Consider the following 26,797-nt stretch of genomic DNA (forward strand, 5'->3'; position numbering starts at 1 on the left):
CACTTTCTCTCATTTATTGATTCTCCCATGTTTAGCCTGGTTTTCCGTTTCCCGGACTTAATTTGTAAAACTCTGGGTGTGATCAAGAACTACTAGGTTCTGTCTTCAGTCACTTAAATGCCCACACACCACCACACAGGGTTTAAACACCCAATAGCTCCTCAGCATACACGAATGGAGGAAATTCTGATGCTAAACAGGAAGATTGAAAACGACTTGGGGGACCGCACAGCCCCATGTTCTGTAGTAAGCAGTGAGCTAACATGTACTGAGATCCCTCACTGAGGGAGGTACAAATGGAAATTCAATAAAATACACAAATGCTTATATGCACGGTTTTGTGTCCGAGTCAAAAGGCAGGACATAGCTACTTGGGAGGCGGAGGTGGGAGGATTGCTTGAGCCCAGGACGTCGATGCTGCAGTGATGCTAGGGTCGCGCCACTGTACTCCAGCCTGGGTGACAGAGCAAGACTTTGTCTCTTTCAAAAAACAAAACAAAAAGATGGGCTAAATGAGTCTAGAGCCAAGGACTATGCCTCGAGAAGTTAACATCCAGTTAGAAGGGCAAGAACTGTCCACAGGAAGAGCTCAGTCCCCACACTGGGCTTCGACGCAAAGGTGTCCCACCCACCAACTGATGCCCTGAGCCAAGTGCCTTAAAGGCTGCGGCTTAATTCTGGTTTCTACCTCTCCCTCTGTTATCGTCTGTCCCCTGATCCAGAGAGGTTTGCTATGTGAATACAAAAGGCTTCACTGATGCCTGCGATTGGGAGAAAGACAGGAATTCCACGCACAGAAGCGAGGCCCGAGTCCAGATCCCACGTCAAGAGCGTGGGGGGAAACCGGCTGTCCCCACCTGGTCCACTTTGTGCGAGGCTGTCGGCGGCTTTGTCTAGGCTGAGCCCTGCTTTCAGAGCTTTGCAGGGCTCCTGTTGCCTGGGCCCTTCCAAGTGGGCAGTGCTGGGTCCTCAGCCCTCCCCCACCGGGCATGTTGGGTTCCTGCACAGCCCTTGGCCTGGGAAGCCCTTGTCCCTGTGCCCCACACACCCTACAATACACAAAGCAGGCCTGTCCCCTGGGAAATATCTGTCCCCTCACCACAGCACCCTCCCCCACACCGTCACGTTTGCCGTCTGTTTGCCCCCGCTCCCCCACACTCCACATTGCAAGCTGGGGAGGAAGTAAGCGTGCATCTCCTTTTTATTGTTTATTTATTTATTGAAATGGAGTCTCACTCTGTCACCCAGGCTGGAGTGCACTGGCGCAATCTTGGCTCACTGCAACCTCCACCTCCCGGCTTCAAGTGATTCTCCTGCCTCAGCCTCCTGAGTAGCTGGCATTATAGACATGAGCCACCACGTCTGGCTTATGTTTTTTGTATTTTTAGTAGAGATGGGATTTTGCCATGTTGGCCTCAAATTCCTGACCTCAGATGGTCCACCTGTCTTGGCCTCCCAAAGTGCTGGGATTACAGGTGTGAGCCACTGCACCCGGGCTTCATCTCCTTTTTATGAAATAGTGCTATGGGGTGGTTTTGACCAGCCCTGCACCAACGACCAGCACCTCGGGACCCCTCTTATCTCATCTAAGACCCACCTGATCCAGCGTGTCCTGGCCCCTCCAGCCCTAACGGGGGCTGACCCAGGGTCACAGTGGAGTGAGGACCTGCCCTGGGTTCTGGAATGTTTCACAGGATGACGAGCAGGTCAAAGGTTGAGGGGAAGGGGTGTGTGGGGCCTGAGCGCGGCGGTCTTGTAAGCCGAATTGCAGGTGCGCTGTGGGGCTGAGTCCGTTTTAGAAACGGGGAGGGTGGCTGGAGTTCAGGGTAGAGATTGGGACCAGATGTGTTACCCTGGAACCAAAGAGCTGAGGACAAAACCTCCAGAGGGGTGGGAAGAGTCACCTGGCAGGGGCACTGCCCACGCGGGTGTTGAGGATGAAGAGGAGCAAAGCCTCAGTCTTGAAGTGCGGGTCCAGCCTCACGTGCTGCCTCTGGGGCGAGCCAGGAGGGCTTCAGACCTCCTGACCACAAGCTCCCCTCCAGCTCTGCTCCTGCAGGTAAGTCCTGTGGCCAAACATCCCTCCTTACCAAGGGCACAGGAGTGGTTCCTGCCGCAACCCCTGAGCTTGGATTCCGGTTTCCTGGCAGGCCCTGAATCACTCAAGTAGCCCATCACCTCCTCCGCGGCACCAGGGGCCCCTCGCCCTCTTGCTACCACAAAGTCTGCCTCCTGCCGCCTGCAGGGCCCTGTGTGAAGTGCGGTGTCCGCCCCGGCCATGAGTGCAGGTGATGGATTAGCAGTTGCCAATTTCATCTGTCCGGCGTTGGGTGCCACGTGTTTGACTGTGCCCATCACCACAGGGAGGGACCCCTGCCCTCCTGTCCTCTGAATAAGGGAGAGTTAAAACAAAGGACCCTGAGAAGGGCCCCGGAGTGGAGACTTTACCTCTTTCTCACTTGCCTCTTTGGGAAAAGGACATCATCAGAGTTTTCACTTTCCATCGAGTCGTTCACACCCTTCATCTTCCAGCTTTCTGGACTGGACTTTTTCCGATACAATGGAGGCTGTGTTACTTTTTTCCCATTTTCTCCTCCAAAGCCCGGCTCTGGCAGAGTGCTTGGACCCTTAAGAGTCTTCCTCGTATTTAATGCTATGAATACTATGAACCACAACCTTGGTGTTGAAGTTAGCGTATGAGTGTACATATATGTATATACTTTTTTTTAAGAGACAGGGATATATATATATATTTTTAGAGACAGGGTCTTGCCCTGTCACCCCAGGCTGGAGCGCAGTGGTGCAATCATAGCTCACTGCAGCCTCCAACTCCCAGGCTCAAGTAATCCCCCTGCCTCAGCTTCCCGAAGTGTTGGGATGACAGTCGGGAGCCGCAGTGTGGGCCCTGAAGCTTTCCTTCACAGTCTGGATTTGTCATGTGTGCTTGTCGCCTGTTTCCCGGAGCGCGCTCTTCCTGAGGGTGGAAATGGAGCCAGGTGTGCACATTCATTTGTTCCCCGGAGCGCGCTCCTCCTGAGGGTGGAGATGGAGCCAGGTGTGAACATTCATTTGTTCCCCGGAGCGCGCTCCTCCTGAGGGTGGAGATGGAGCCAGGTGTGAACATTCATTTGTTCCCCGGAGCGCGCTCCTCCTGAGGGTGGAATGGAGTCAGCTGTGCACATTCATTTCTTCCCCGGAGCGCGCTCCTCCTGAGGGTGGAGATGGAGTCAGGTGTGCACATTCATTTGTTCCCCGGAGCGTGCTCCTCCTGAGCGTGGAGATGGAGTCAGGTGTGCACATTCATTTGTTCCCCGGAGCGTGCTCTTCCTGAGGGTGGAGATGGAGCCAGGTGTGCACATTCATTTGTTCCCCGGAGCGTGCTCCTCCTGAGCGTGGAGATGGAGCCAGGTGTGCACATTCATTTCTTCCCCGGAGCGCGCTCCTCCTGAGCGTGGAGATGGAGCCAGGTGTGCACATTCATTTCTTCCCCGGAGCGTGCTCCTCCTGAGCATGGAGATGGAGCCAGGTGTGCACATTCACCTGTTCCCCGGAGCGCGCTCTTCCTGAGGGTGGAGATGGAGCCAGGTGTGCACATTCATTTGTTCCCCGGAACGTGCTCCTCCTGAGCATGGAGATGGAGCCAGGTGTGCACATTCGCCTGTTCCCCGGAGCGTGCTCCTCCTGAGGGTGGAGATGGAGCCAGGTGTGCACATTCACCTGTTCACCAGAGCACGTTCTTCCTGAGGGTGGAGATGGAGCCAGCTTTGCCCATGTGGGCATCCGCAGGACCCTGGAGATGTCTCAAGCCTGGCAGCAGAGAAAGACTGTCCGAGGAGGTAGGTGGGGAGCGAACAGAGGGTGTCTGGGTGAAGAAGCCAGAGGCTTCCCTTGGTCATTCTGAGGCTGGGGCCACAGATGCCACTTCTTAGATTGTCCTCCACGGGCAGCAGGAGCCAGGGCCAGTGGCCCCACATCTCAAGGAGACAAATGACGATGCAGATTTTCAGGCTAAAAGTGTGAGGCCAGATTTTGTGGGCGGTGAGCTGGAAGGAGCACTGGACTTGGAGTCCTGAGAGGTTCGAGTCTAAGACTCCATCCACCAGGAGGACATACTGGCTCACACATACAAAGAAAGTTTTGGAACAGATGATCCTTCTGCTGTTTACCCCCGACCCCCCGTGCTATTTAAGAGTAGAATCCTTTGCTCAGGTAATTATGTTGGCATTGACACTAAAAGGATGCATAGTTGTCTTGACAACAAGTCCTTCTTGTTCAACATCAAAAAGCCACAGAGAAGAGACTGATGTGGCTGGAAGAGTCAGGTCCATTTCCTCCCCCTTCTGCATCGGCAAACTTCCGGGAGGGGAACTGGGTTAGAACTGAAGTGTGATGGGCTTGCAGACTCTGTTCAGGGTCTACCCTCACCAGCAGGCTGGGAGCCACTTATGCACAGGGCCTTCCCATCCCTCAGTGCCGGAGCCCACACCCGGCGACACGTCAGACCGGGGCGAGCGTCACAGGTCAGTTCCGTGAAACCGACCACGAGGGTCCGGCTGCTCCAACCACACCTCGCCCACCTTCCCTGCTTTTGAGGGCTGGGGCACCTTCATGCCAGGAAAGGCGGCAGCTGGACAGAGTCACCTTTCCGGTTTGGGCATGTTCTGAAGTCTGCTTTGTCTGCTGATATTTGCACTCTTTCTGTGTCAATATCAAACAAATGAGCGGAATGCATTCCAAGGAATGTACAGTGTATCCACATTTGCCGCAGTCTGTCAGGACGGCACACTTTTGATGAAATGGATCAAATCCTTCCTTTTAAGGAATAAAAATCCCGAAATGCCAGTGCCTCCCTCTCCCTGGCCCCCCCACAAAGGCCTGTGGTTCTGGGCTCTTCGCAGGCACAGCCCCTGTGGACAGATACCCTCACCTGCAGGTGGGAAGGCAGGGATCATGCCCACCTACCCAGCCCCCTTTATCTCCTAAGACACTTGTTTCTATTCCTGGGGGCAAATTTGCCTGACACTGGCTCCTGGTGGTGAGTCAGAGTCTTGCCGGGCCATACACTAGCAGCTTGGGCAGCTATTCCAACCGTCCATGTGTATCTGTGTTGACATAATCCGACTTGGAACACCCACCTTTTCACTCCTCCCACCAATATTTACGAGAGCTGACTCTATGCCACTGCTTGTTCCAGGTGTGGGGATGCAGCGGCGAATAAAAGACAAAAACCCCTGCCCTCTGGGAGTGTCCATTCTTGTCTGGCAGAGACCCACAATAAAGAAGGCAAATGAACCGAATGAGGGCCGGTGCTGAGTGTCATGAGAGAAACTCACCTGGGAAAGGGGACGGGGGTCGCCGCCACAGAGGTACTGGAGGGACGACGCAATAGTAAATTGAGGTGGGGTGGGGTGCCAGGCAGGGCTCACTGAGAAAGTGCCCGCTGAGTGAAGACTCGAAGGAGGTGACAGGGAGCCTGGGGAAGACAGCTTCAGGCAGAGGGCCCCACAGTGCAAAGGCCCTGGGGCAGGTCCGAGCATGGTGCATTGGAGAAGGCCTATGTGGCTGGAGGAGGCCCGCGTGGCTGGAGCAGAGTGAGGAGTGGGAGACAGCCAGTCCTGCTGGGCCCTGTGAGCCATTTTGACAACACTGGGTTCTACTTGGAGGGCCAAGGGGAGCCCTGGAGGCTTCCGAGCAGAGCAGTGCGGTGATCTGACCTGGGTTTTAGCAGCTCACTCTGGCGGCTGCTGCGAGAAGGGGATGGAGGCTGGATAGGGGTGGGCGCCGACGGCTGGCTAGGAGGTGGCCGAAAGAATCCACAGGGACAGTGGCAGCTGGGGAAGTAGTAGAGGTGGAGGAGGTGGGGGTTCCATCTGGTTCTGGATCTTTCTTGAAGGTGAGGTTGAAGAGCATCTGGGGGTGGGCATGAGAGGAGCAGGGAGGCGAGGACGCAGTGGGGTTGGGGGCTGAGCACCTGGAAGATCGGCTGCCCCTGCCTGAGATGGGACCGCGGGCGGGAGGCGCAGGGGTTGTGGGAGGCACAGGGGTTGTTGAGGGTGGAGGCCACGCACTGAGCTAAGATGCTAATCCACGGCAGGCAGGAATACCGGGGAAAACAGCGGCACTTGTGGACAGAGGCCCCTTCTGAGGAGCTGCCGGCTCTAGCGACCCCACCATGGCCTGCAGGACAGCACGGCCATGGCGCCAGGCTACACAGGTCACCAGCTGAAGGCTAAATGACCTTTGACAATGTGTGTTTCTTGATTTCAAAGCAAGAAGTCACATAACCCTAATATGACTTCCACACCCAGCTCTCTCCCGCAGGCTGCGTGAGTGATGTGTTTATTTTAGTAGACAGCGCCATCTCGTGGTGACAGAGACTCAGTGAACCTGCTGCGGGGTCCGGGTCGGCTGGCAGCCTGAAGGCAGCCCGGTGCCCACTAGGAGCTGAGGTCGCCTTTTCTGCTCATGGCGGCGGCCTGCCATACCCAGTTGGGTGAAGACATATTTCATCCCCAGCCCCAGCTCCGTCCCCTTCCCTCTGGAAGGGCTAATCTCCATTTTCACGGCACCATATCCTGCCCTTTCCCAGTTTGGACACTGCTGGGGGCCGCCTCCTCCCTGGGGGTTTCCACGCCAGGCTGACCATCAGCTGACTGGAAGGTTCTTCCAACGTGCAGACCTCCAGGCCCTGCAGACCGCCTGGGTCCAAGCCCCTAGAGGGGAGGCCTGGGAAGCTCCTGTTGACCAGGGTCCCAGCATCTGAACACCCCCTCCCTCCTGAGACAGCGCAGAGGAGGGAACCAGCTCCACTCAGAAATGTCTATGGGTGGGCTCCCTGGGTGGTTTTCCCACATCTCCCACCTTCTGCCCTCAAATGCTAAGCTCCCTGGAGTGACTTTTTCCTCCTTTTTCACTCCTTGTGTTCGGCACTGACTTGGCCAGAACCCTGCACACGGTAGACGGTCGGCTGACGTCACCATTGGCAGCAGGGAAGAGGCACACAGGCCCTGCCACTGGGGGGACCCTCCCTGGGGCTGTCCGAGAAGGGAGGTCTGGGAGGCCACTCAGTCCCAGCCACAGGCAGCCCCGGGGACAGCCGTTGCGAGGGTGCGTCGCCCCGTCCACCAGCAGATCACGTGTTTTAACTCCTCCCTTCGTCTCTGGCTCTCACATTTGCCAAAGCAAGATCTAGGTTTGTTCTACTCATGTGTGTGGTGAACTCTGTAGAAAGATCTTATTTTACTTCCTTGGTTTCAAGTCACCAAGCCCCAAATCTTACTGATCACAGCTCAGGATGGAAGGAAACAACTCAACAGCGAATCATCAGTGAGAAAAAGAAACATGAGATTTTACCTGCTGGAAAAGTCAGCTCGGGAATGTGAATCTGTGGGGAAGCGACCTGAGAAAGTCTGCCTCGGGTGAAGTGTTAGAAAGCAGGAAGGATCCCAGCAGCCAGAGACAAGCGGTTCATGCATTTTCCCATAGACATTTTTTCTTTTTTTGAGACGGAGTCTCGCTATATCTCCCAGGCTGAAGTGCAGTGGCGCGATCTCAGCTCACTGAAACCTCTGCCTCCCGGGTTCAAGCTATCCTCCTGTCTCAGCCTCCGGAGTAGCTGGGACTATAGGCATGTGCCACCTCACCTGGCTAATATTTGTGTTTTTGGTAGAGACGGGGTTTTGCCACGTTGATCAGGCTGGTCTTGAACTCCTGACCTCAAGTGGTCCGCCCGTCTTGGCCTCCCAAAGTGCTGGGATCACAGGCGTGAGCCACCGCGCCCAGCCCATTTTCCCACAGACATTTTAACTCTCCTGTGGACACGCTGCCTGCCCAGGCTCTGCAACCCCATCTTGCCTGGATCACACAGCCCTCTTGCCCGGGGCTGAGACCCTGGGCCCGCATGAGTTTATGTTCAGGCTGAAGATGGCCTGGTGGGGAATGTCTTTCTGCACACTTTCCCATATGTATGTGCTCTGAGTTTAAGACTCGAGGCCGGGGAGATCCTCTTTCCAAGCACGTGGGGAAGACTCCCTTCTCCCTGAGTTCATCTACAGGGAGGACGTCATCTAGCAGTGACATATGACAGGATGACCATGTCCTACGCAGCCTGGAGGGGAGCGGGGCACTGAGCAGGGGTCCGGCATGGTTTTGTTTTGTTTTGTCTTTTCTGCTTCAAGACAATTGGCAGAAGGAGATATTTCTGTCATTTCTTCTAGTGACCAGCCTCCTGAGGCAGAGGGCAGAGGGCAGAGGCCTCGCCAAGGGCTGCGGTGAGCAGGTGACCACACCTGTGCCTAACCCAGAAGCCCAGGTTTCCGGACTGTCCTATGTCACTTTCCACCCCCAGAATCACTCACTGCCTTTTGAGTAATGCCTCATTTTACACATTGGCCAGCACAGAAGTCAGGATGGGATGACAGTGAGCACCGCAGTCAGGATGGGATGACAGTGAGCACCGCAGTCAGGATGGGATGACAGTGAGCACGGGAGTCAGGATGGGATGACGGTGAGGACGGGAGTCAGGATGGGATGACGGTGAGGATGGGAGTCAGGATGGGATGACGGTGAGGATGGGAGTCAGGATGGGATGACAGTGAGCACGGGAGTCAGGATGGGATGACAGTGAGCACGGGAGTCAGGATGGGATGACAGCACGGGAGTCAGGATGGGATGACAGTGAGCACGGGAGTCAGGATGGGATGACAGTGAGGATGGGACTCAGGATGGGATGACAGTGAGGATGGGACTCAGGATGGGATCACGGTGAGGACTGGAGTCAGGATGGGATCACGGTGAGGACTGGAGTCAGGATGGGATCACGGTGAGGACGGGAGTCAGGATGGGACGACAGTGAGGACTGGAGTCAGGATGGGTTCACAGTGAGGGCGGGAGTCAGGATGGGATCACGGTGAGGACTGGAGTCAGGATGGGATGACAGTGAGGACTGGAGTCAGGATGGGATGACAGGACTGGAGTCAGGATGGGTTCACAGTGAGGGCGGGAGTCAGGATGGGATCACGGTGAGGACTGGAGTCAGGATGGGATGACAGTGAGGACGGGAGTCAGGATGGGATGACGGTGAGCGCGGGAGTCAGGATGGGATGACGGTGAGGGCGGGAGTCAGGATGGGATGACGGTGAGGGCGGGAGTCAGGATGGGATGACGGTGAGGGCGGGACTCAGGATGGGATGACGGTGAGGGCGGGACTCAGGATGGGATGACGGTGAGGGCGGGACTCAGGATGGGATGACGGTGAGGGCGGGACTCAGGATGGGATGACGGTGAGGGCGGGACTCAGGATGGGATGACGGTGAGGGCGGGACTCAGGATGGGATGACGGTGAGGGCGGGACTCAGGATGGGATGACGGTGAGGGCGGGACTCAGGATGGGATGACGGTGAGGGGGGACTCAGGATGGGATGACGGTGAGGGCGGGACTCAGGATGGGATGACGGTGAGGGGGGGACTCAGGATGGGATGACGATGAGGGCGGGACTCAGGATGGGATGACGGTGAGGGCGGGAGTCAGGATGGGATGACGGTGAGGGCGGGAGTCAGGATGGGATGACGGTGAGGGCGGGAGTCAGGAGGGGATGACGGTGAGGGCGGGAGTCAGGAGGGGATGACGGTGAGGGCGGGAGTCAGGAGGGGATGACGGTGAGGGCGGGAGTCAGGAGGGGATGACGGTGAGGGCGGGAGTCAGGAGGGGATGACGGTGAGGGCGGGAGTCAGGAGGGGATGACGGTGAGGATGGGAGTCAGGAGGGGATGACGGTGAGCATGGGAGTCAGGAGGGGATGACAGTGAGGGCGAGAGTCAGGATGGTATCACAGTGAGGGCGAGAGTCAGGATGGGATGACAGTGAGGATGGGACTCAGGATGGGATGACGGTGAGGGCGGGAGTCAGGATGGGATGACAGGACGGGAGTCAGGATGGGATGACAGTGAGGACGGGAGTCAGGATGGGATGACAGTGAGGACGGGAGTCAGGATGGGATGACAGTGAGGGCGGGAGTCAGGAGGGGATGACAGTGAGGACGGGAGTCAGGACGGGATGACAGTGAGGACGGGAGTCAGGACGGGATCACAGTGAGGGCGGGAGTCAGGACGGGATGACAGTGAGGATGGGAGTCAGGACGGGATGACAGTGAGCGCGGGAGTCAGGACGGGATGACAGTGAGGGCGGGAGTCAGGACGGGATGACAGTGAGGGCGGGAGTCAGGACGGGATGACAGTGAGGGCGGGAGTCAGGATGGGATGACAGTGAGGGCGGGAGTCAGGATGGGATGACAGTGAGGGCGGGAGTCAGGATGGGATGACAGTGAGGGCGGGAGTCAGGATGGGATGACAGTGAGGGCGGGAGTCAGGATGGGATGACAGTGAGGGCGGGAGTCAGGATGGGATGACAGTGAGGGCGGGAGTCAGGATGGGATGACAGTGAGGACGGGAGTCAGGATGGGATGACGGTGAGGGCGGGAGTCAGGATGGGATGACGGTGAGCGTGGGAGTCAGGATGGGATGACAGTGAGCGCGGGAGTCAGGATGGGATGACAGGACGGGAGTCAGGATGGGATGACAGGACGGGAGTCAGGATGGGATGACAGTGAGGGCGGGAGTCAGGATGGGATGACAGTGAGGACGGGAGTCAGGATGGGATGACAGTGAGGACGGGAGTCAGGATGGGATGACAGTGAGCACGGGAGTCAGGATGGGATGACAGTGAGGATGGGAGTCAGGAGGGGATGACAGTGAGGACGGGAGTCAGGAGGGGATGACAGTGAGGGCGGGAGTCAGGATGGGATGACGGTGAGGGCGGGAGTCAGGATTGGATCACGGTGAGGGCGGGAGTCAGGATGGGATCACGGTGAGGGCGGGAGTCAGGATGGGATCACGGTGAGGGCGGGAGTCAGGATGGGATCACGGTGAGGGCGGGAGTCAGGATGGGATCACGGTGAGGGCGGGAGTCAGGATGGGATCACGGTGAGGGCGGGAGTCAGGATGGGATCACGGTGAGGGCGGGAGTCAGGATGGGATCACGGTGAGGGCGGGAGTCAGGATGGGATCACGGTGAGGGCGGGAGTCAGGATGGGATCACGGTGAGGATGGGAGTCAGGAGGGGATGACAGTGAGGACGGGAGTCAGGATGGGATGACAGTGAAGATGGGAGTCAGGACGGGATGACAGTGAGGGCGGGAGTCAGGATTGGATCACGGTGAGGGCGGGAGTCAGGATGGGATCACGGTGAGGGCGGGAGTCAGGATGGGATGACAGTGAGGACGGGAGTCAGGATGGGATGACAGTGAGGACGGGAGTCAGGATGGGATGACAGTGAGGATGGGAGTTAGGATGGGATGACGGTGAGGACGGGAGTCAGGAGGGGATGACAGTGAGGATGGGAGTCAGGATGGGATGACAGTGAGGGCGGGAGTCAGGATTGGATCACGGTGAGGGCGGGAGTCAGGATGGGATCACGGTGAGGGCGGGAGTTAGGACGGGATCACAGTGAGGACTGGGGTCCACTGAAGGGAACTTCTCTGATGTCTGAATTCTCAAGAGAACGTCAGATCCCAATTGAAGTGCTGGAGAGCACAACGGCTAGAAGGACATTCTGACTTCAATGGCTTGTCCCAGGTTTAAGATGCCAAACACATTTCCAGGTATGTGCAAAGCTGAATCGAGAGCGTTTGGGGAGAAGTGAAAGCGATGAGTCTGAGGGGGCTAGAGCTTTCCTTCTCTATTGTTCCTGGAAATAAAGATGGAGCCGGCCACGTCCCCTAGTCCCACCCTGCTACGGAGCTCTGCAGAGCTGAGATGCCCCCAACCTCCCGTCATGGGGCCTGTGATCACGGTCTTCTCCCAAGAGACAAGGGGAGGAGAAAAATCCTAGACACTAAAATCTGTACGAATTAGCTGCTTTATGCTTTTCTCAAATTACTGTTTCTTTCCAAGAGAGAACTCCAGGAAAATAAGCTAAGCGTCTAAGGCATTCCCAACCCTATGTCGTTTTCTCTCTTTTTTGTTGCTGTTGCTGATTTTTGCATTGTTTTTATTTTTCATATATAACCATACTGCTTATCACCTGCCAGGTATTGTTGAAAGTATTTTATGTACATTAAATAATTTACTCCCTATGACAACCCAAGGAGGTAGGTGTTGTTATTATCTACCTTTTACAAATAAAGAATCTGTTTTGATTTCTCCTTCATTGCTGAAGGGCATTTTTTGCTGGATGTAGGATGCTAGATTGGCTTCCCCCTCAACCACCTTTCACAAAGGGCACTTTAAAGGGGGCATTTTATTGTCTTTGTTTTTTTTTTTTTGTTTTTTTTTTTTTTTTTTAAAGACGGAGTCTCGCTCTATCGCCCAGGCTGGAGTGCAGTGGCGCGATCTCGGCTCACTGCAAACTCTGCCTCCTGGGTTCACGCCCTTCTCCTGCCTCAGCCTCCCAAGTAGCTAGGACTACAAGCGTCTGCCACCATGCTCGGCTAATTTTTTTGTATTTTTAGTAGAGATGGGGTTTCACTGTGTTGGCCAGGATGGTCTGGATCTCCTGACCTCGTGATCCACCTGCCTCGGCCTCCTAAAGCGCTGGGATTACAGGCATGAGCCACCACACCCGGCATTTTACTTTTTTTTGAGATGGAGTCTCACTCTGTCCCTCAGGCTGGAGTGCAGTGGTGCAATCTTAGCTCACTGCAACCTCTGCCTCCCGGGTTCAAGTAATTCTCCTGCCTCAGCCTCCCAAGTAGCCGGGATTATAGGCACCCACCATCACACCAAGCTAATTTTTGTATTTTTAGCAGAGATGGGGTTTCACCATGTTGGCCAGGCTGGTCTCGAACTCCTGACCTCAAGTGATCCACCCGCCTCTGCCTCCCAAAGTGCTGGAATTACAGGTGTGAGCCGCCGCGCCCGGTTGCCTTTGTTTGTTTTAAAAATGTCTATGCAGGTTACAAGCAGAGCAGGGACAGGTTGCCAGGTCAGACACACACTTACATGGCTGTTGAGTAAACCGCTTTTGTGTGATGTGATTCCTTCGCTTTTTTGGAGGTTTTCAATCGCCATTTCAAGCTAAAGAAAATGTGTGCAGAAACAAAACAAAACAAAATGAAAAAAAAAAAAAAAGGAAATCAGATGGTTAGCATCAGCCAAGATTTGTTTTTATTAATATCCAAATAATGATTCGAGCTCCTACAAAATAAAAAGGAGGCTCCACGCAGGCAGGGCGGTGGGGGTGAGTTAAATTGTGCGTGAAAGCTGAGGCAGGGAGTATTGCTTCGCACACGTAGATAAGCCCGAGAGCCTGTCTGACAGAAGCAGCAGCAATCGTGTGGTAAAAACTTGCTACTGAATTTTAACCCGGCATATGTGTGTGCACATCATAACATTAATATGCAGCTGCTGCATCCATTCCAGTGTCCACCAAGCCAGCCTCATAGTCACCTGCTCCTCTCCCCACACCACATCAATGGGGAACCAGAACGAAAGCAAGGGCAGATGGCAGCCTTGACTCCCCAGCCAGGCCGTCTTGTTGCAAAGCCCAGGGTCTCCCCGCTGCTACCAACGAGGCCAAAGACTCAGACCCTGCCACCAGGAGGCCATAGGATCCAGGGCCACTGGACACTGTCTGGCGAGTTATTTATCTAGTGGGAGCTGTGCAAAGACGGTTTTTGGAAAAGAGAAAAGAGTTTTGGAAGAAAGAGTTGGGGAGCTAACGGTAGAACTTCCTGGAGGAGGGATTCCTGAGTTGGATCCCGAAGGACCTGATGGAAGTGGGGAGGGAGGTGGGTGGCAGGTCCATGCAAAGGAGGAGGCACCCAGATGTGCGTGGCCGCCAAGGCATTCCCACGCATTTGGTCTGTCCTAGACTCGCACACGGAAAACGGCGATGTAAAATCTGCTGCAGCCCACCGCGACGACCAGAGGACTGAAGTGGAAGGAAATGAACCTGAAGTATATGCTTCCTTTCCTAAAACACCCAGGGAGGCCAAAGACTTGACAGTTCTGCAAAGAGCAGGTTGAGTGTGTATTTCCGAGAGCAGGCTCGCGGAGCTGAGTTCAAGAGCGAGAGGCTAACTGCTTCTCCCACGGCCTCTGACCACTGTGGTTCTGCCTCCTCTCATTAGCGACCCTTGCTTCAAGCCAAGGAGGACGTCAGGGTCGCCTTTAAGAAGTGCAGAAGGTACAGTGGAGGACCAGGGGAAAGCAGAATGGTGAGACCTCCCCCACCCATCGGCCTCAGGGCGCAGGCGATGAGAAGGCAGTCGCCACCTCTATGATAGAAAGAAAAAAGGCACATGCCACCCTCATGTCTTGGGGCCATTCTGATTTGCAGCTTGGGCAGGCAGGTGAGTACCGCCCGGTGGCACCTTCCCTGTGGGACACCGCTGACCTGTGGGTGCTGGGAGAGCAGAGTGCATGACCTCTGGAAGTCTGCCCTCATCTCAGGGGCCTTGTCCAGTGCCTCCAGTGCCCAGCAGACTCGGAAGGAGAAGAAAACACTGTCTCCGAACATAGTGGGTCTCAGTCATTTGGTCTATTAAAAAATACACTCTTACAAAATTTTGAGATTTCGCTGCCTCCCCTGAAAAAGAGCTTTTTTTTTTTTTTTTTTCTTCCTTGAGACAGACTCTTGCGCTGTTTCCCAGGCTGGAGTGCAATGATGTGATTTCGGCTCACTGCCACCTCTGCCTCCCAGGCGCCAGTGATTCTCATGCCTCAGCTTCCCAAGTAGCTGGGGTTACAGGCGTATGCCACCACACCCAGCTAATTTCTGTATTTTTTGGCAGACATGGGGTTTCTCTATGTTGGCCAAGCTGGTCTTGAACTCCTGGCCTCAAATGAACCGCCCGCCTCGGCCTCCCAAAGTTCTGAGATTACAGGTATGAGCTACCACACACCGCCTGCTTTTGCTTTTAAAAGTTAAATCGATTATTTCCCTTATTAGAAATCAAAATAGATAATTTTTAAAAAGATGTATTAATTCATTAAAAAATAATAAACCCGTTATAGGTTAACACTTAAAGAATAGGTACACTTTCCAAATAAAAAAAAAAAACAACAACCCAAGATGAGAAGAGCGGAATGATTCTACGTCTTCACAAGTCTGTACAGTGTGTGGCTTACAGAGACCGCTCTGCACATCTGCTTCTGGAGCTCCATCTATTGTATACTGTTTACTGTTTTAGTTGAAGTACATTGAAAAAACTTGGCCTCACACAGATATATACTTGGTAAAGGAGCACCGTTTTAATAGCCTTTTCAGATAATTGTGGATATTTTTACTTGATACTATAGCAACACTTGACAACTGGTAATTTCTTAAAGGTTAGCTGCAATGTGGAATCTGAAACCATTATCAACGAGCTTTTCGTACTCAGTAACATTGAAATCCATTAATCTTGAGCTGACATCCATGACAATGACAGAGTAAGGAACTCCAAAACCCATCCCTTCACAAAAGCAGTGAAAACATGGGCAAACATCGTCAGAATCAACTTTATCAGAACTCTGCAAATGAATTAAAAGATTATGGTAAACAGGTGAAACCTTAATCAAGAAAAAAAAAAAGATAAAACTTGGCATTTAAGGAAATCTCCATCAAATCACTAGTTAACCACTAAGGTAACCGAATAGAGATTTTGGCCGGGTGTGGGGGCTCACGCCTGTAATCCCAGCACTTTGGGAGGCTGAGGCACGTGGACTGCTTGAGGCCAGGAGTTCAAGACCAGCCTGGCTAACATGATGAAACTCTGTCTCTACTAAAAAATATGAAGAAAAATTAGGTGGGTGTGGTGGCACACACCTGTAATCCCAGCTACTGGGGAGGCTGAGGCAGGAGGATCACTTGAACCCAGGAAGTGGAGATTGCAGTGAGCCAAGATCACACCACTGCACTCCAGCCTGGGCAACAAAGACTGTCTAAAAAGAAAAAAAAAAGCAGATTTTACAAAATTAGTTCAGAAAGGTCATGAAACAATCAACAACACCTATAAGCAGCAACAGCAAACTGTGGGGAGGACAGAAGAATCCGATATTCAGAGTCACCATGTTATACTATTCAAAATATCCACTTTTCCACAAAAATTATGAGGCATGCAAGAAAACAAGAAAGTATGGCCCATATGTAGAAATAAATAAATAGGACCGTCCCTGAGAAAATCTAGCCTTTGGACTTATGAAACAAAGAGTTTAAATCAACTATATAAAATATACTTAAAGAGTTAAAGGAAATCACGTACAAAGCACTATAAAAAACCATGACAGGCGGGCGTGGTGGCTCACACCTGTAATCCCAGCACTTTGGGAGGGTGAATTGGGTGGATCACTTGAAGTCAGGAGCTCAGGGACCAGCCTGGCCAACATGGTGAAACCCTGTCTCTACTAAAAATACAAAAATTAGCTAGGCATGGTGGTAGGCGTCTGTAATTCCAGCTACTTGAAAGGCTGAGGCCTGAGAATTGCTTGAGCCCACGAGGCAGGGTTTGTAGGGAGCTGAGATCACACCACTGCACCCCAACCTGGGTGACAGAGTGAGATTCCATATCAAAACAGAAACAGAAACAAAAACGAAACAACAACAACAACAACAAAAAACACATGAGAGTGATGTTTCACCAGTAGAGAATATCAACAAGAAGATAGAAATTGTAAAAAGGAACCAAATAAAATTTCTGGAGTTTAAAGTATAACAGCTGGAATGAAAAATTCAACAGCAGATTTGAGCAGGCAGAAAAAAGAATCAGGGAACTTGAAGATAGGTCAATTGAGATTACCCAGTCTGAGGAGTGGAAAGAAAAAAGAAGAAAAATGAGCTGAGTGCCGGGTGCAGTGGCTCACGCCTGTAATCCCAGCACTTTGGGAGGCTGAGGTGGGCGGATCACAAGGTCAAGAGATCGAGACCATCCTGGCTAACACAGTGAAACCCCGTCTCTACTAAAAATACAAAAAAAAAAAATTAGCCGGGCGCGATGGCGGGCGCCTGTCGTCCCAGCTACTCAGGAGGCTGAGGCAGAAGAATGGCGGGATCCCGGGAGGCGGAGCTAGCAGTGAGCCGAGATTGCGCCATTGCACTCCAGCCTGGGGGACAGAGCGAGACTCCGTCTCAAAAAAAAAAAAAAAAAAAAAGAAAAGAAAAATGAGCTGAGCCTAAGAAACTTGTGGGACACCACCAAGCTTACCAACAAACACATAATAGGAGTCCCAGAAGGAGAGGAGAGGGAGAAAGTGGTAAAGTATATTTGAATAAGTGATGGCTGAAAACTTCCCACATTTGATGAAAGACATGAATCTACACACTCAAAAACCTCAACAAACTTTAAGTGGTATAAATGTAAAGAAATCCACACCAAAGACACATTATAATCGAACTGTTGAAAGGCAAAGACAAAGAGAGAATCCTAGAAGCAGTAAGAGAGAAGTGGCATCACAAACAGAGAATCCAGAATATGAGTAATGGCTGATTTCTCAACAGAAACCATGGAGGCCAGAGGGCAGTGAAATGACTTAGTCAAAGTGCCAAAAAGTGGAAAAACCCAGAAATCAATGAGCAGATGAATGGATAAACAAAATGTGGTCCATCCATACAATGGAATAGTATTTAGCCACAAAAAAATAAGGTTCTGACACATGCTACAACATGGATGAGCCTCATACAAAAGACTATATATTGTATAATTCCTTTTACATAAAATATGTAGAATTGGCAAATCCCTAGACAGAAAGCAGATTAGTGGCTGTCAGGAGACCGAGGAAGGGACAATGGAGAGTGGCTTCTAATGGGGCTGGGGTTTCCTTTCAGGGTGATGACAATGTTCTGGAACTAGATAATGGCGGTGATTGTATGACACTGTGAATGTGTTAAATGCCACTGAATTGTCCACTTTAAAATGGTGAATTTTACGTTACATACATTCTATCTCAATAAAAAATATACATATAACTAATTTCAAAAAGTAATTTTAGTCTCCCTTGAAACTTGAATGAGTATTTTACTAATGGGTATAGTTTTGTAACATCATATATTGGTCACTTGGAAAATATGAGTTTACTGAGTTTGCAGATCTTCCAAACATTGCCACATTTCATTAAATAGTGTGAAGAAATCACATTCATTAATATCACCACCAACCTCATCAGAAAAGTCATCAACTTTTGGGAAGTTGTCAGGTTCCTGGTTGGCAGACACAACTCCAAAATTTTCATTTCTTTGTTTGAAAACTTGAATTTTATCATTGGCAACAAAAACGTGCCAGCTGTTTTTCTTAATATGTCAGGCTTTGTTTATTTTTGAAAACATTTCTGCCAAATACCTGAGTCTGAGTGATCACAGTTTGTCATTCTGTCAAGCAGAAATGGAGTTTTAGGAAAACAATGGCTAGTTCTGCCCACACATCAATCAGGCACACACAGGTTTTTCTGGGAGGTGGTCATTGTACTCTGATGGACTTCCCATCTCATCACACACACAATACTAAAGAGATGTGTGCTCAAGAGTTGAAATTTAATAAAATTAATATTTTTTACTGCTTCATCAAGGACATTCTTTTTTTTTTTTTTTTTTTTTTTTTTTTTTTTTTTTGAGAGGGAGTCTCGCTCTGTCGCCCAGGCTGGGATGCAGTGGCCGGATCTCAGCGCACTGCAAGCTCCGCCTCCCGGGTTTACGCCATTCTCCTGCCTCAGCCTCCCGAGTAGCTGGGACTACAGGCGCCCGCCACCTCGCCTGGCTAGTTATTTTTTGTATTTTTTAGTTGAGATGGGGTTTCACCTTGTTAGCCAGGATGGTCTCGATCTCCTGACCTCGTGATCTGCCCGTCTCGGCCTCCCAAAGTGCTGGGATTACAGGCTTGAGCCACCGCGCCCGGCCATCATCAAGGACATTCTTAAATGAAACTAGTATTTCCCTTCTTTCTCCCCCATCCCCTCCTTTTTTTTTGAGATGGAGTCTTACTCTGTTGCCCAGGCTGGAGTGCAGTGGTGTGATCTTGGCTCACTGCAACCTTCACCACCCAGGTTCAAGCGATTCTCCTGCCTCAGCCTCGTAGGCACCTGGGATTACAGGTGCCTGCCACCATGCTCAGATCATTTTTGTATTTTTAGTAGAGGTGGGGTTTCACCGTGTTGGCCAGGCTGGTCTTGAACTCCCGACCTCAAGTGATCCACCCGCCTTGGCCTCCCAAAGTGCTGGGGTTACATGTGTGAGCCACTACACCCAGCCTCTTTCTCTGCTCTCTTAAAAACATTTTTTAGAATGTGAGCATGTGGTGGTGAAAAATACAGTGACTTCTAGGACAGTTTGATGCCTCTGCGTTTTTTTTAAAAAGAGGTGGGGTCTCTCTCTGCTGCCCTGGCTGGAGTGCAGTGGCATGATCATAGTTCATTTCCTGGAGCTAGAAGTGGCCATGGTGTGGGGAGGGAGAGGTGGTCATTCCCCCAAAACCCAAACGTGGAGACACAAGACAGAGAAGGACACTCCTAAACCTGCTGTGGTTAATTCACCCTCTGTTCTAAAACAGAACTTAGACATGTTACCATAGAAGGAGCTAATTAAAGATAAAATGCTGACAACCCTTTGGGGTCTTTATAAAGAATGCAGATTGTTTTTATTTTTTTATTATTATTATTTTTTGAGATGGAGTCTTGCTCTGTCGCCAGGCTGGAGTGCAGTGGCACGATCTTGGCTCACTGCAACCTCTGCCTTCTGGGTTCAAGTGATTCCCCTGCCTCAGCCTTCTGGGTAGCTGGGACTACAGGTGTGTGCCACCATGCCCAGCTAGTTTTTTTTGTGTTTTAGTAGAGATGGGGTTTCACCAGGTTGGCCAGGATGGTCTCCATCTCTTGACCTCGTGATCCACCCACCTCCCAAAGTGTTGGATTACAGGTGTAAGCCACTGTGCCTGGCCCAAGAATGCAGATTGTTTTTTTGTTTGTTTGTTTGTTTGGTTTTGAGAAGAAGTCTCGCTCTGTCCCCCAGGCTGCAGTGCAGTGGTGCGATCTCAGCTCACTGCAAGCTCTGCCTCCTGTGTTCACGCCATTCTCCTGCCTCAGCCTCCCGAGTAGCTGGCATAACACGCGCCCGCCACCACACCCGGCTAATTTTTTGTATTTTTAGTAGAGATGGGGTTTCACCGTGTTAGCCAGGGATGGTCTCAATTTCCTGACCTCGTGATCCGCCCGCCGCAGCCTCCCAAAGTGTTGGGGTGACTGGTGTGAGCCACCGCGCCCAGCAGGACCGATTCTTATAGAGCCACTGCACACTCTTAACTTCAACACTCTTAACTAATCCACGGACTTTATAGAATATGATCCATTTTCTCACTAATCTCCTTCCTCTGGACCAGGACCAAGTCTGGAATCACATACTGTGATCATTTTGCATACGGTGCCATAAAAGAAAATAGGAAAATAAGACACGGGTCAACACCCAAGAGATTCATCAGTAGCTAATTGATTATTAGATCAATAATCCATTTGTCCATGGTTGTCTTAACACCTTATCAAGTGAGGTTATGTCACTTCAGACAAAGAAGGATGACTTATCTGGTAAATCAATTGAAATGTTTCAGAATAAGTGAAAAATAGTGCTTTTTAGTATGACAGTCTTTAATCATGTCACTACAGGCAAATCAGAGACTAAAACTTCAGACATATCTTTTTTTTTTTTTTTTTTGAGACGGAGTCTGGCTCTGTTGCCCAGGCTGGAGTGCAGTGGCCGGATCTCAGCTCACTGCAAGCCCCGCCTCCCGGGTTCACGCCATTCTCCTGCCTCAGCCTCCTGAGTAGCTGGGAGTACAGGCGCCTGCCACCTCGCCCGGCTAATTTTTTTTGTATTTTAGTAGAGACGGGGTTTTACCATGTTAGCCAGGATGGTCTCGATCTCCTGAACTCGTGATCCGCCTGTCTCGGCCTCCCAAAGTGCTGGGATTACAGGCCTGAGTCACCGTGCCCAGCCCCAGACATATCTTTCAAAGGGGTACTTGTAAGTGTAAACCTGGGTACTTTTCCCACCTTTGCGGGAAAAAAACAAAACAAAACAAAAAAAAAAAAAAAACCTTATAAAACCAGCTTCAAAAGTGATATTATCACACACTTGCCACAACCCATACAACGCACACCACCAAGAGAGAACCCTAATGTGAACGGGAGTGTAGTCTACAATAATGCATCAACATTGGATCATCAGCTGCAACAAATGTAACAAACTAACAACTTCCAACTGCACTAAAAAGGGAACTCTAGGAAATTAAAAAGCGGTGATAAATGTCATAGTGAGAGGAAAAGCAGATGTGCCATTGTCGAAATTCCTTTATCAAACAGTATCTTGAGTGTGGGAATGTCAAAGGCAGGCAGTGGGAAGAGCGATTATCATCATGTGTGTTGGCTGGCAAATAATTCGCCCTGATCATTGGACAAAAAACTGCTATGCAGGGGCTGAGCAGACTTCTGGCAGATGGGAGGAGTACCCAAGTGATTTATTTTTATTTATTTAGAGACAGGGTCTTGATCTGTCACCCAGGCTGAAGTGCAGTGGCACCATCATGGCTCACTGCAGCCTCAACCTCCCCCAGCTCAGGTGATCCTCCTCCCTCAGCCTCCTTAGTAGCTGGGACTACAGACACACACAGCTAATTTTTTTTTTTTTTTTTTGAGATGGAGTCTGGCTCTGTCGCCAGGCTGGAGTGCAGTGGCACGATCTTGGCTCACTGCAACCTCCACCTCCCGGATTCAAGTGATTCTCCTGCCTCAGCCTCCTGAGTAGCTGGGACTACAGGTGTGTGCCACCACACTCCACTAATTTTCATATTTTTAGTAGAGATGGGGTTTCGCCATGTTGGCCAAGAGTGTCTCCATCTCTTGATCTCGTGATCCCCCGCCTCAGCCTCCCAAAGTGCTGGGATCACAGGCATGACCACCATACCCGGCCCAATTTTTAAGTTTTTTGTAGAGACGGGGTCTCACTATGTTGCCTAAGCTAGTCTTAAACTCCTGGGCTCAAGTGATCCTCCCACCTTAGCTTTCCAAAGTGCTGGGATTACAGGCATGAGCCACTGTGCCCAGGTGACTTTTCATTCTACATCTTCACTGAAGAGCCAGGCTACAGAAGAGATGGGTGTGACTGATGATTCTGTCATAAGCTGTGCTGCTGCATGGAGGTGCCACGGGCCTCCGCGAGCCACCTCCACGGACCACGGGGGAGGGGTGCTCTCTGAACCTCTTCTAGTTCTGAGGGCTGCCTGACGGGAGAGTTGTTCTTTGCTCAGACAGACACTTGTTTAATTTACCGAAAGTTTCTCTTTTAATGGTATTATATATGGTGTATCATGAGACCCCCTTCTTGGGTAAAAAGAAAGCTGTCAAAGGCAGAATATTTAGCTTGTTAAACTAATAAAATACAGCAGGACATTTTAACTTCAGCTGCAATTAAAATCCACTAGACTTTTTTTATCTTCTGCTGTATTAGTCAGATTTAAACTAATAAAATGAGAAAAGATTCATTAAAGTATGAGAACAATTTTGAAAAAGATAAAAACTGGGTAGGCCTTTTTTCTTCATCAGGGCCTACAGTGTGACCCTCAGAGGCTGTGTGTTTTCACAGCACGGCCTCATGTAGCCCTGGGTCTTGCGGGAGGAAGGGCCCACTGCGGGCAGCTCCCAGGCTGGAGGAGTCTCTTTCTTGTCCCCTCGATTGACCGTCAGCATCCCCTGGACACAATCCAAGGGGTAGAAAAGGAGGCTCCACTTGGGCAGAAAGGACAAGAATAAAACTCTCACTTTAGTGTCCCTGCTCCATGTAGTGGAAAAAACCACAATAGAAAATGTGTGTATCAAAAATTCACCATTTGGGCAATTAACGTTTGAGATTTATAATACGGATGACATTTTAACTGGAAATAAATACTCGAGAAAATTGGTCACCAAGAGTCTGGAATCACTCGTCGAGGCTGTAAGTGAGGACTTGCTTCAGCCTTCATGCTCTGTCTTTAGGACTAAGCGATAGTCCCAAGAAACAAAACTCTGACATGAACAAACTGGTAGACATCAAATGTCGGGTCCAGCAGTTGTATTTCTGTTGCAATTTCAGGGCCATTGTTGTTCTTGGCTCTCGGAAAATCTCTCGAATTTCCGTGGCATCCTTGTTGGATGTTCTCATGCCAACAACAAGCCAATAAATACCAGAGCAGTCAGAAGCCAGGAATCAGATTCCTATCCAAGATGATGACTTCCCCAGAGCTTGGTGGGGGAGTTGTGTGTGTGTGTGTGTGTGTGTGTGAGAAAACATAGCCCGTTCATGGATTTCTAATTGATTTAATAATTCAATTTTTCCAGAGAAATCCAGATAACAAACCACAGTTCCAGGGTGGTGGTCCAGGGTCTGAGGAGCATGTTTGCTGCAACGAGGTAATTCTGAAACCACAGAGAACATTGCTGTTTCTCAGTAAATTTGTCACTTGCAATCCCAGTCTATTTTACTGTTATAAGTTGATGTTGTTTGCTAAGTCAAATATGCCACATTTGTGACAATTACTGTAGTCTGTGAGGAAAGCTTTCTGATCCATAACAACTAAACCTAGTTCCACCCAGCCAATCCCATGGGGGAGAAGTATGTCTGGTCTGCCCGAGCTGCCTGGCCTGGGGTGCTAATGGCACCGAGGCACTAAGTGGCTAGGGGTAGAAGCAGCAGACACTACCCTATAATTTCACAGCCTCTAGAAAGAAGACTCCTCCCGAGAAGAGAGGGAGGAGGCGTGGGGCACTATGCCTGTCCCCAGAGCCAGGGCCTGGGGGTCACTCTGGACATAGGAAGAGAGAGGACAGCAAGAGTCATGGGCCTCTCTGATGCCAGGGTGACTCCAAAACACACCAGAACCAAAACCAAACAAACAAAAAAACAGAGACAAGGCTAGACCATCACCTTCTATCTCAGGAGATTAGCCTTACACCAAAATAAGAAGTTATTGTGTAATTGAAAGTCAATCAATGCAATCCATTATATCAACACCCTAATGAAGAAAAACATATGCTTACATAAATTTAAAAAAAAACCCATTTGGCAGAATTCAACATCTATTTATAATAGAAACTTCCAGAAAACTAGAAAAAGAAAGGAACTTCCTCAATCTGAAAAAGGGCATCTGTGAAAAACCTACAGCTAACATCACATACTTAGCAGTGAAGTACTGAAGGCTTTTCCCTTAAGATTGGGAAAAAGGCAAGGATGACCATTCTTGCCACCCCTGTTTTCAACAGTTCACTGCAAGTCCTAGCCAGTACAAAAAGGCAAGAAAAAGAAATGAAATTTCTTTTTGTTCATACTGGAAAGAAAGAAAAAAGTGGTTATATTTGCAGGCAACCAGAAGCTCCTAGAACTAAAAAGTGAGTTCAGCAAGATTACAGGATACAAGATAAACAGTCAAAAATCAACCATTTTTAAATCCTAGAAATGAACAGTTAGAAACATAAATTTAAAGATCAATGCCAAGAAAACCCACAATGCCATTTACAATAGCTCTCCAAACATGAAATACTTTGATATAAATCTAACAAAACATGTACAGAATTTTGTATAAGTTACAAAATGCTGATGAAAGAAATAAAAAATCTAAACAAATGGAGAAAACATACCATGGTCATGGATTGGAAGCCTCAACATGGTAAAGGTGGGAATTCTCCCCACATTGGTTTAGTGCAAATTAATCAAAATCTCAGTAGATTTTTTTGTAGATACAGATAAATTGATCTAAACTTATACAGAAACTTTGAGTTTATATAAATAGCCAACACAATACTGAAGAATAAAGTGGGAGGAACCATTCTATTCAAGTTTAGACTTACTATAAAGCTATAGTAATTAAGTCTATGCTATTTGTAAAGGGATAGGCAGACAGACCAATGGAATGGAACAGGACACTCTGAAATAAACCCAACTGATTTTTGACAAAGGTGTTAAAGCAACCCAAAGGGTAGTCTTTTTTAACAAACGAGGCTAGAATAGCATGTTGTTTCATATGCAAAAAAAACAAAAACAAAAACCTCAACTTAAACCTTATATCTTATACAAATGTTAACTTGACAGGAAACAGATCTAAATGTAAAATGTAAAACTATGATCAGGTGCGGTGGCTCATGCTTGTAATCCCAGCACTTTGGGAGGCTAAGGTGAGTGGATCACTTGAGGTCAGGCATTTGAGACCAGCCTGGCCAACACGGTGAAACGCTGTCTGTACTGAAAATACAAAAATTAGCCAGGTGTGGTGGTGTGCACCTGTAATCCCAGCTACTTGGGAGGCTGAGGCAGGAGAATCGCTTGAACTCAGGAGGCAGAGGTTGCAGTGAGCCGAGATGCACTGCACTCCAGCCTGGGAGACAGAGCAAAACTCTGTCTCAAAAAAAAAAGAAAAAAGAAAAGAAAAGAAAAGAAAAACAAAAAGAAAAAGAAAAAGAAAAAAAAAAACAACCCAAAACAAAAGTAAAACTATAACACTTTTCAAAGGAAACAGGAGAAAATCTTCATGATGTGCAAATAGGCAAAGAGTTCTTAGACGTGACATCGAAAGCATGAGCCACAAAAGAAAAACTGATAAACTGGATTTGATCAAAATTAAATTTTTTTTTCTCTGCAAAGGACACTCTCTAGAGAATGGAAAGACACACTAAAGACCAGGGAAAATATTTGCAAGTCACATGTCTGACAGGAGACTTGTATCCAGAATATATAAAGAATTCTCAAAAACTCAACCATAAGAAAACAAGCAACCTAGTTAAAAAAGAAGCAAATGACTTGAAGTGACACTGACCACAGCATCTACACTCACAGGAAAAGCTGCTTACCATCATTAGCTATAAAGAAAATGCAAGTTGCAACCACAATGAGGTACCACCACACATTTATTAGAATGGCCAATACCAACAGCACCAGGAGCATCAAATGCTGCTGACGGAGCTGAGCAAGAGGAACTCTTGTATGTTGCTGGTGGAAATGCAAAATGGCGCAACCACTTGGGAAACTGGTGGTTTCTGATCAAGTTAAACATACACTTTCTGTATGAGCCAGCAGCAATTCCACTTGTAGGTATATATCCAAAAGAAAGAAAACATACATCCTTACAAAAGCTTGCATGTCAAATTTAAGGCTTCTTTATTCATAATCGTCCCAAATTGGAAACCATCCAAATGGCCCTCAACTAGTGAATGAATAAACAAACTGTAGCGTAATAGAATATTATTCAGTAACAAAAAAAAAAAAAAAAAGCAACTCGGATTCATGCAACAACTTGACTGAATCTCAAAGGCACCAGAATGAGTACAAGAAGCCAGTCTCAAAAGGTCACAATCTGTATGATTCCATTTATACACCACGCTGGTAAAGATGAAACTATAGCAATAGGGAACAGATCGGCGGTTGCCAAGGGTTGGGGATTGGGGGAGGTTGTGACTGTTAAGAAATACCACGAGGGGGTTTTCAGGGCATTGCACAGTTCTGTGTCCTGATGGTACACAAATCTACCCATGTCGAAACTCACAGGGCTGTACACCAAAAAGTCCATTTTACTTTGTGTTAATTTAAGAAGGAAAATGCATGAGAAGTAAATATGGGAAATCGAGTTTTAAATGTGGAGACTTTGGAAGAGCAGGTAAGTAGTGACTGTGCATGGGGGCACGGCAGTGAGAACTCGCCAGAGGCTGCAGGGAGACCTCCCCTGCTGGATTCAGTGCAGGCGTCCCGTGGATGGATCGATCCACGCCTCTCAGAGCTTGATATTAACAATGATAACAATCATGACAACAGCAAAGGCGGCTGC

General features: G+C 49.7%; 1 protein-coding gene across 11 annotated transcripts in view; it reads right to left on the reverse strand.

Moving 5' to 3' along the window:
• Positions 1–26,797, reverse strand: part of LOC105484754 (regulatory factor X2) — a 201,719-nt gene that overhangs the window by 23,560 nt on the left and 151,362 nt on the right. For 9 of the 11 annotated variants that reach the window (XM_071086326.1, XM_071086325.1, XM_071086324.1 and 6 more), the window contains one exon: positions 12,996–13,070. The exons of the other annotated variants lie outside the window; for them this stretch is intronic. In XM_071086326.1, the coding sequence (XP_070942427.1) occupies positions 12,996–13,070 (75 nt within the window). The remainder of the gene's footprint in view (positions 1–12,995; positions 13,071–26,797) is intronic. 11 annotated transcript variants of the gene reach the window in all.

This window comes from Macaca nemestrina, chromosome 20 (assembly GCF_043159975.1).
Source record: "Macaca nemestrina isolate mMacNem1 chromosome 20, mMacNem.hap1, whole genome shotgun sequence".
Lineage (NCBI taxonomy): Eukaryota > Metazoa > Chordata > Mammalia > Primates > Cercopithecidae > Macaca > Macaca nemestrina.